At 41.8% G+C, this 10,137-nt stretch overlaps 2 protein-coding genes across 2 annotated transcripts in view; one reads left to right on the top strand and one right to left on the bottom strand.

Moving 5' to 3' along the window:
- Positions 1-84: 84 nt before the first annotated feature.
- sdhaf2 (succinate dehydrogenase complex assembly factor 2) lies at positions 85-8,079 on the bottom strand. The gene is made up of 4 exons (XM_080190368.1): positions 7,965-8,079; positions 4,967-5,187; positions 1,258-1,367; positions 85-301 (listed from the first exon to the last, which is right to left on the bottom strand). Exons 1-4 carry the CDS (start codon positions 7,980-7,982, stop codon positions 171-173), a joined length of 480 nt encoding a protein of 159 aa, XP_080046494.1. The 5' UTR covers positions 7,983-8,079; the 3' UTR covers positions 85-170.
- The window catches only part of LOC145343882 (cleavage and polyadenylation specificity factor subunit 7-like), a 76,998-nt gene continuing 74,911 nt past the window's right edge, over positions 8,051-10,137 (top strand). The window contains exon 1 of the mRNA XM_080190362.1: positions 8,051-8,287. Within this exon, the coding sequence (XP_080046488.1) occupies positions 8,051-8,287 (237 nt within the window). The remainder of the gene's footprint in view (positions 8,288-10,137) is intronic.

The raw sequence follows: 10,137 nt of genomic DNA, 5'->3' as shown, positions 1-10,137 counted from the left end.
GCTCATATAAACAGGTAGTGACTCACACCTCAAAAGTAGGCAGTGATACTGCACTCATTTTTAAAAGTATTAAACTCATTAATATTTAAACTTCTGAATGTGTTTATTTTAATTGCAGATCTTAAATAAAACAATTTTCAGCAGTCCATTTATGAACAAGTAATCAGATATTAATTTTTGTTCTCAAAGAGATAATCAAGAGCAGGCTGCCCTATCCTGTGCTCCATGTTGCGATTTTTGGTGAACTCCTTCAGCAAGGTCATTACTTCATTATCAAATTCTGGAGGAGTTGGCTTGGTTTCTGTTCAGGTGAAGAAGATAAAAAAAAGTCACAAAAATCACAACCTATATAATGTGTTGAAGCTCCAGATTGACGATGAGACTGCAGACTGATCCCAATACTCTATTCAACCCACAAACAGCACAATTACTACCTAATGATCACATTTTGAAAAATTTAAGTTGGATAATGGGTGAATGGCAGATTTCCTCCCTTTTCTGATGGCTTGTCTTTTGGGTTACAACTTTACAATATACAACAGCCCTTCAGCATGAGAAAATGTCTTATATTTCTTGTGTGAATTTACACAATGGGTATCTACTTGACTATTAAGGATATTACAGCCAAGCTTACTGAGGACCATCAGCACCTTCAGGAATTAATGGATAATAAATGTAAATTGCTAATACAAGGACCTGGAAAAAATTTCTTAAACAAGCTGTTGGTTCAAGCACAAAATACTGCAATTCTAAGGGCTGCTTTCCTACCTCAATTTCCTTAATGCTGACTTCTGTGTAAAACCCAAAGGGAACAGTTTTATCTACAGCATTGCCTGAGTTAGCTAATCTGAACTGGTGTAGTGGTAAAGCAATCTGCTTCAGTGCCAGGAAGGAGTTTCACTCCTTGGCACGATGTCATGTTTCTAAGGGTGCATATCAACAACGATATTCTTAAATAGTTTTTCCCTCCTGAGGACTGAGACAATGAGATTAATTATACTGCTCTCATTTATGCCTCAGTTATCAGCTAACTGTGTAATACTGACAGATGTTTCTGTTCTCCAAAAGGTTAGCACCACAACATGCCACATTTATCCATTGAATCATTGGAGGTTGGGAATTACTATTTTGGATGAAGTTAAAACGTAAAAACAATTCATAAATCAACTATTTACTATACAATAACTAATTACTTTCTAATTTTGAGGTTGGGGAATAAGGCAAGCGAAGAGGGAGCATTGTTTTGTCTGTACATACCTGTTATCCAGTAGTAAATGTCCCAGTCATTGGTTGGTTGATTTATCAGTTTATCGTACAAGCTCAGCTGCTTCGCTGTCATTTTATTTAGATATTGTTTGGCAAAGAAACTGAAATAAGAAAGGTATCAAGCATAACCCATTATAATCAAAATATTATTTTTAATTTCTAGCTCTAGTTTATGAATCATCATCAGTTATTGACCTGTAATGTTAACTCTGTTTCTTTCCATAGATATTGCCTGACCTGCTGAATATTTCTAGCATTTTCTGTTTTTCCTTGCATTTAGGCAGTTTTGTTCTTATTCAGTGTCAGAGATATGTGATTAATTTTATTTTGTCAGCAGTAGGGACTATTTTGAATTTTGGGTATTAGCACCAGTACTAGTAGTAAGTATTCTGATGAATGGTTGAGATTTGAAACATTAATTGTTTCTCCATAGATGTTGCCAGACTTGCTGAGTATCTCCATTATTTTCTGTTTTTATACTAAATATTCACAAGTTAGGTGAAACGCTGCAGAGGTCCCCAGCATCACAGATACCAATCTTCACACTCCATGTGATATCAAGAAGTGGCCAAACGCACAGTATTCTACAAAGGCTATGGGCCCTGACAATATTACGGCAATAGTACTGAAGACTTGTGCTCCTGAACTTGCCATGCCCCTAACCAAGCTGTTCCAGCATGGCTGCAACATTGTCATGAACCAGACAATGTGGAAATTTGCTTATGTATGTCCTGTGCACAAAAGGCAAGACAAATCTAGTCTGGCCAATTATCACACCATCAGTCTACTTTCAATCATTAAAGTGATGAAAGGGGTCAAAAGTACTATCAAGCTGCATTTGCTTAACTGACTGCATATATTCACTGACGCTTCGGTTGGATCCTGACAGGGTCACCCAGTTCCTGAGCTCATGACAGCCTTGGTTCAAACATGATTGGAAAACGGCTAATGTTACGCCGTTGTTTAAGAAGGGTGGCAGGCAAAAGGCAAGGAATTATAGGCCGGTTAGTTTAATGTCTGTTGTAGGTAAAATGTTAGAATCCGTGATCAAGGAGAAAACAGCGAGACATCTTGAGGAGAATGGTTTGATAGAGCAGACGCAGCACGGTTTCGTTAAGGGGAAGTCATGTCTGACGAATTTATTGGAGTTCTATGAGGATGTGTCTAGGGCGGTGGATAGAGGAGAGCCGGTGGATGTGGTGTTTCTTGATTTTCAGAAGGCGTTTGATAAGGTGCCGCACAAGAGGTTATTACAGAAGGTCGGGGGCATGGAGTTGGGGGTAGGGTGTTAGCTTGGATAGGGGATTGGCTGTCAAATAGGAGGCAGAGAGTGGGGGTCAATGGGTGCTATTCGGATTGGCAGTTGGTGACTAGTGGAGTGCCCCAGGGGTCGGTGCTGGGGCCTCAGCTATTTACCATTTATGTAGATGATCTGGAGGAGGGAACCGAGTGTATGGTGTTGAAATTTGCTGATGACGCCAAGATTGGTGGAACGGCAAATTGTGCGGAGGGTGTGGAAAGTCTGCAGAAGGATCTAGATAGGCTGGGCGAATGGGCCAGGAACTGGCAAATGGAATTTAATGTTGGCAAGTGTGAAGTTGTCCACTTTGGTAGGAATAATAGTAGGAAGGACTATTACTTACATGGCGAAAAACTGCAGCATGCGACGGTGCAGAGGGACCTCGGGGTCCTTGTGCATGAGTCGCAAAAACCCAGCCTGCAGGTGGTCAGGAAGGCAAATGGGATGCTGGCCTTCATAACAAGGGGGATTAAATATAAAAGTAGGGAGGTCTTGCTGCAACTGTACAGGGCACTGGTGAGGCCGCAGCTGCAATGCTGTGTGCAGTTTTGGTCGCTGTACTTACGCAAGGATATTTTGGCCTTGGAGGGAGTGCAGAGGAGGTTTACTAGGCTGATACCGGAGTTGAGGGGGTTGAACTATGAGGAGAGGCTGAATAAACTAGGCTTGTACTCATTAGAGTTTAGAAGAATGAGGGGAGATCTCATTGAGACATATAAGATGATGAATGGGATGGATAGGATAGAGGTGGAGAGGCTCTTCCCGCTCAGAAAGGACAGTAGGACTGGAGGGCACAGCCTCAAGATAAAGGGGGGGCGGTTTAGAACAGAGTTGAGGAGGAACTTCTTCACTCAAAGGGTGGTGAATCTCTGGAATTCTCTGCCCGTTGAAGTGGTGGAGGGCTGTCTCGCTAAATATATTTGAGACGCGGGTTGATAGGTTTTTGATAGGCAAGGGGATTAAGGGTTATGGGGAGAGGGCGGGAATGTGGAACTGAGACACGACAGATCAGCCATGATCTTATTGAATGGCGGGGCAGGCTCGAGGGGCTAGATGGCCTACTCCTGCTCCTATTTCTTATGAATAAAACAGCTGAACTCCAGAGGTAAGGCAAGAGTGACTGTCCTTAACATCAAGGTAGCATTTGACTGAGTGTGCCATCAACGAGCCCTAGCAAGACTACAGTCAATGACTGTAGAGTGAAATTTCTCTGTTGGTTGGAGTCATACTCAGTGCAAAGAAAAATGGTTGTGGATGTTGGAAGTCAATCATCTCAGTCTCAGGACATTAATGTAGGAGTTTCTCAGGATAGTGTCCTTAGGCTCAACCATTTTCAGCTGCTTCATTAATGATCTTCCTTCCATCATAAGGTCAGAAATGGGGATGTTCGCTGATGATTTTACAATGTTCAACCCCATTCACGATGATTCAGATATTGAAGCAGCCCATCTCTTAATACAGCAAAGCCAGTACCATATCCAGGCTCGGGCAGACAATTGGTAAGTAACATTTGCACCATGCAAATGCTAGGCAATGGCCATCTCAAACAAGCTAGAATCTCACAATCACCCACTTGACAATCAATAGCATTATCATTGCTAAATTGCACACTATCAACATCCTGGGGGATTACCATTGACTGGAAATTGAACTGGCTTTGCGATATGAATACTGTGGCTAAAAGAGCAGGTTACAGGCTAGGAACCCTGTGATGAGTAACTCCACCTCCTGACTCTTCAAAGTCTGCCCATCGTCTACAGGGCACAAGTCAATTGCATGATATGCAGTCCACTTGCTTGGATGAGCGCAGCTTCAAAAATACTCGAAGCTCAACACCCATCCAGGACAGAGCAGTCTGTTTGATTGGTATCCCCTCAACAAATATTCACTTCCTCCACTACCTACGCACAGTGGCAACAGTGTGAACTGTCCACAAGATGCCTCCTTAGCTTCTTCCAAATTCAAGACTGCTGCCATCTAAAAGGATAGGGGTAGCAGCTACATGAGAATACCGCCACCTACACACACCATCCTAACCTGAATAGAAATTGCTGTTCCTTCAGTGTCACTTGGTCAACATCCTGGAACTCACTCCCTAACTGCACTGTAGGTGTACTACATCATGTGGATTGCAGTGGTTCAAGGAAGAAACTCACTACCATCTTCTCACTGGCAATTAGGGATTGAGAATAAATGCTGGTCTAGCCAGCAACGCCCTCATTCCTATGAAGAATGAAAAAAGCTTCTTCTACATTGTCTCAAATAGCATTCAGCAAAGTACCTCGAGAAACATTACAACAGGAAAAAGCAGTACAACCATGAAACAATGCCTTTGCCAGTTAGTTAAACACCAAAGCAGATGATAATTCAGATCTTCAAATTCAAAGCCCACTTTTTTACCTCAGTAGGATGCAGTTTTCTAGCATTCCCCGCTTGCGGCTCTCATACAGCAGACGTGCTCGCTTTGTATCCAATGGCTCATGGGTTCGCTCTTCCCATGGAGGCAGCAGTATTTGAAAGATGTCTCTCATTTCATCATCAGGAGTATCTCCACGATACGCTCGGACAGAGCAAGCACCAAGTACAGAACGTATGATGCTTTGTCTGGACAGGCTCAGAACCTGCAAAGGGACAAGATAGAGATTCTGTCAATCCTCAGCATATTAATCACTTCCAGAGCAGTTGAATATCTCTTGATTATCAACTGAGTGTCAAATACACAAACTGGGGTCTATTATCAGTTACAAAGATTCCCTCATTATGATTATTTTTGTACACATTACAATGAGGCACTGCATAGTCTGACTGACTGTATTACCTGGGCTCAATTAGTTATTTACAAATGGTGATACAGTGTACTAAGATACGACAGCTGAAGTTTCTGTCACCATCCGTAGAGTGGAGATTGTAGATCAAAGCTGGACAAGTATGTAGCTTTAGAGTATATAATTTTTCTGAAGGAGACCATTCAGTCTATTATGCCTGTGTGAATGCTTTGAAAGCATTATCTAATCAAACCCACTCACCTACTTTTTCTCCTTAGCCCTGCAATTTTCTCCCGTATAGCTAATTATCCAATTCCCATTTAAAAGTTTCTATTAAATCTGCTTTAACTAAACTTTCAGGCAATGCATTCCGATCATTACCCACTTTTAATATCCAGAGCTCTGATTAAAATTGAAATTCTTTTCATAAATGATGCATTGTGCATTACCAACATTTTTTCTCATTTCAGATTTATTATTTTTCAATTTTTCATTATTTTCTTAATACTGTGATAAGTTCAAGGCAACCATCTTACAGATTTCACAGAAGATCAACCAGATTGTGGAATATAATCCCAAAATACTGGTGAAAAATCTCAAGAGTTGCACATGTTGAGAGAGGGGAATGTGCCACGAGACCTAGGTATTCTTGTACACTAGACGCTGAAGTTAAGCATGCAGATGTAGCAGGCAGTAAAGTAGGTAAATGGTATGTTGGCCTTCATAGCAAGAGGATTCAAATACAGCAGAGATGTCTTAGTAAGGCTACACTTAGAATTTTGATTTGATTTATTGTCACACATATTGGGATACAGAGAAAAGTATTGTTTCTTGCATGCTATAGACAAAACTTACCATTCATAGAATACGTAGGGGAGAAGGAAAGGAAAGGATGCAGAATATAATGTTACAGTCATAGCTAGGATGCAGAGAAAGATCAACTTAATATAAGATAGGTCCATTCAAAAGTCTGATGGCAGCAGAGAAGAAGCTGTTCCTGAGAAGGTTGACACATGGCCTCAGACTTTTGTATATTTTTCCTGATGGAAGAAAGTATGCCCAGGTGTGTGGGGTCTTTGATTATGCTGGCTGGTTTCCCGAGGCAGCAGGAAATGTACACTGAGTCAATGGCTGGGAGGCTGGTTTGTGTGATGGACTGGGCTACGTTCACAATCCTTTATAGTTTCTTGCGGTCTTGGTCAAAGTAGGAGCCATACCAAGCTATGATACATCCAGAAAGGATGCTTTCAATGGTGCACCTGTAATACTGGTGAGAGTCGTAGTCCATATGCAAATTTCCTTAGCCTCCTGAGGAAGTAGAGGCATTGGTGGGCATTCTTAACTGTAAGGCCAATGTGAAAGGACCAAGACAGTTTGGTGATCTGAACACCTAGAAACTTGAAGCTCTTGACCATTTCCACTTCATCACCATTGATGTAGGGGTATGTTCTCCAGTGCGCCTCTTTCATTTCACTGACATTGAGGGAGAGATTATTGTCATTTCACCAGATTTTCAATCTTTCCTGTCCTTTGTCTCGTCATTGTGAGATTGCGTGCAGTTTTCGTCTCCCTATCTGAAAAAGAATATTCTTGCTATAGAGAGAATGCAGCAAAAGTTTACCAGACTGATTCTGGGATGGTGGGAATGATGTACGAGGAGAGATTGAATTGGTTAGAGTTCAGAAGAACGAGGGGAATGTAGGCAGCACGGTGGCACAGTAGTTAGCACTGTTGCCTCTCAGCATCAGGGAACCAGGTTCAATTATGGCCTCATTTGACTGGAGTTTGCACATTCTCCCAGTGTCTGCATGCGTTTCCTCTGGTGCTCGGATTTTCTCCCACATTCCAATGATGTGGCATTAGGATGGTTGGCTATGCTAAATTGTCCCTTAGTGTCAGGGGAAATAACAGGGTAAATACATGTGGTTAGTGGGACAGGGCCTAGGTGTGATTGTTGTCGGTGCAGTCTCAAGGTGGTCTCCCTCTGCATTGCAGGGATAATGACCTCATAAAAATCTGTAAAAAAATTCTAACAGGACTAGGTAGATGCAGAAAGGATGTTCCTAATGGTGGGGGAAATCCAGAACCAGAGAACATAGGCTAAGGGATAAGGGGTAAACATTTTAGGACTAAAATGAAGAGTGCTTAGCCTGTGGAATTCTCCATCACAAAAAGTAATCGAGGCCAAAAAATTGTATGTTTTCAAGAAGGAATTAAGTAAAGTTCTTGGGGCAAAAGGGATCAAAGGATACAAGGGGAAAGTGGGATCAGGCTATGATTATATTGAATGGTGGGGCAGGTCCAAAGGGCCTACTCCTGCCCCTATTTTCGATGTTATTGAAGGCACAATTAAAGCGGGACTGCAGTTTTTTCCCTTTCATATTACGTATAGGAACAGGAGCCCAAAGGCAGGGGAATAGCACCAAGTGATGGTGCTCATTTTGGGAGCCAGTGCAAATGCGATGGACCGAATGGCCTCCTCCTGTGCAATAACAATTCTGTGATTTTTAACTTTAACCCTTTTAGCCCCACTATGGTTCTGGTGAATCTGAGCAGCACCTTTCCGAGGCCTGTCTGCATATCTTTGCTGGAAATTAAACCCAGCTCCCCGGTTGTCTGCCGCTTTTACTCACGTTCCGCACCATCGACATCTTCCACCTTCTTCAAGGTAACAGACGGTATTCTGGTTTTACTGGAAAGTATCCCACTTGCCTTTGCAATGTTACAGCCAGTTGCTGTTGTGTTCGGCGAGCGGGGCGGAAGTCAGCTCTGTGTCAACAGCGGGGCGGAAGTGCGCCTGTGTCCGCCGACTGGAGGGTCCGTCTCTCCGATTCGGCCTAGCCCGTCCCTGAAAGGTGTCCGGGCGTTTGATTGTCCGTGTGCGCACGGCGCGGCTGGAGGAATGGCCGAAGGAGCCGATCTGATCGACATTTACGCGGATGAAGAGTTTAATCAGGTGGGTGAGTGGGAGTTTGTGGGTATAAGAGTTGTGCCGAGTTGTTTGGCGGGGGGAGGAGTGGAGAGACTGAGCTAAGGACTTGGGAAGCAGAGAGTGGCTGGTATCTGCTGGCAGGCCTTGGGTCTTGGCTCGAGTTGGAGGAACCGGGTGACTTCCCTTCCCCCGGCCCATGAGCTGAGCGAACCGCTGCAGGAGAATCGGCAGCTTAAAATCAGCCCTTACCCGAGTCTGGCCTGGGACCTCTCAGCGGGGGAAATAAATCTTCACATGTTGAAATAAATACGCGAAACACACTTTTACAGAACTTAAAACTGATGAGTGTACGTTGGCCTGGTTCTTTTTATGTTGAAGTTTTCAAATATTTATAAAAGAAATACTGGTTATATCTGTGTGAAATAAAAACTCTTGAGTTGAGGTTCGAAATGACATATTGATGAGTGCAGCTTACTGAAAGCCGATTTAAAAATAAAGTGACATACCAGAAAAATGAAATTGAACATGAAATGATGGCATCTACAGTTAGTACGCCGACATCTTGGGATCGATCAAGGCAGGTTCATAGTTTGGATTTTACCTTTCAGTTCTGATTGATTTGCTGATGTGTTTCGTGAGTGTTTATATAATTTCTTAGTTTCCCCATGTTTCTGGCAGCATGTTTTCAGTGTAGCAAACGATCGCCCCGGAGCAATGAATTCAAACATTTCGTGTAGTTTTGGGGGAGGAAATCTAGAGCTAAAAAGGTGAAAACGTGAAAATTGCAAATTAACAACAGTCAGAAAATGCAACAAAATTAAAAATTTACATATTCAAGTAGTATTGAGAAGAGAAAAGAAAGTTACTGATTTGGATGGAAACCTTTTGTCAGAATGCAAAACAAAGTCAAATGACATTATTCCAATTAAAGTTTACGTATACGCCAAAGAACATTTCCTCTCGTGTCTGCAATGCTGAATATCCTCTCAGCAACTTCTATATTTCCATGCCAGATTCTCTCGTTCACATTCATTTTGCCTGTTTGCAGGTTTGAAGTATGCTAATTAACCTTTATACCCTCTGATGCATTTTGTTATCTCTGACTTTTCTGTTCTTTGCTCAAAGACCCATTGTACCCATATCAACATTGACTGCCATTTGGCAATGGAGAGGTTAGACCATAACTTATAGGAGCAGAAGTAGGCTGTTTGGCCCATTGAGTCTGCTCTGCTGTTCAGTGAAATCATGATTGATTTGATAATTCTCAACTCCACTTTTCCAATTTACCCCCTTGCCTTTGATTCCCTTATTGATTAAAAATCTGTCTATCTCAGCCTGGACTATACTTAACAACCCAGCTTCTACAGCCCTCCATGGGAAAGAATTACATAGATTCACAATCCAATGAGAGAAGAAACTCCTTTTCATCTTTGCCTTTTAGGCTATATTGTTACTAAAGTATATTGCATTACTTGAAGGTAAGATTGTCAGTGAAACAAATGGGTGATAGGAAAATGTGACAAGGAGTAGTGAATGAAAAAATGGTTCCATTCATAAAGATTATTTAAAAATCAAATCATTTTTGTTTTTAGACAATGGGAGTACAGCAGTTGCATGACCCTACAATGAAAAAAATGAAGGTTATGAAAGTGAATAATTATTGGTAATATTTGAACTTTGGTATCAACCAAATGGGCCAGAATGTTTTTTTTTCCAGTTCTATATATTCCTATGCTTCAAAGATTTGCAGTAATTGAAATATGAACATTCTTAAGTACAGTAGATGATCTGGGACCTCCATTTTCCCATTCCTTTAAATATTTCTATAGTCCTTCTGCTGTTTTCTCAGCTGGAAATCTAAATCTGGATATGCA

Source organism: Carcharhinus amblyrhynchos, chromosome 6 (genome assembly GCF_965287045.1).
Source record: "Carcharhinus amblyrhynchos chromosome 6, sCarAmb.v2.hapA, whole genome shotgun sequence".
Lineage (NCBI taxonomy): Eukaryota > Metazoa > Chordata > Chondrichthyes > Carcharhiniformes > Carcharhinidae > Carcharhinus > Carcharhinus amblyrhynchos.
This window is presented reverse-complemented; position numbering and strand designations above follow the sequence as displayed.

Bases quoted from the DNA above. Each gene is read 5' to 3' on its own strand.
- sdhaf2 (XM_080190368.1), bottom strand. The intron at 1,368-4,966 runs GTAAAAAAGTGG...TTCTTATTTCAG, and splicing joins GAAAACTGCATCCTACTGAG to TTTCTTTGCCAAACAATATC. The intron at 302-1,257 runs GTATGTACAGAC...TCACCTGAACAG, and splicing joins CATTTACTACTGGATAACAG to AAACCAAGCCAACTCCTCCA.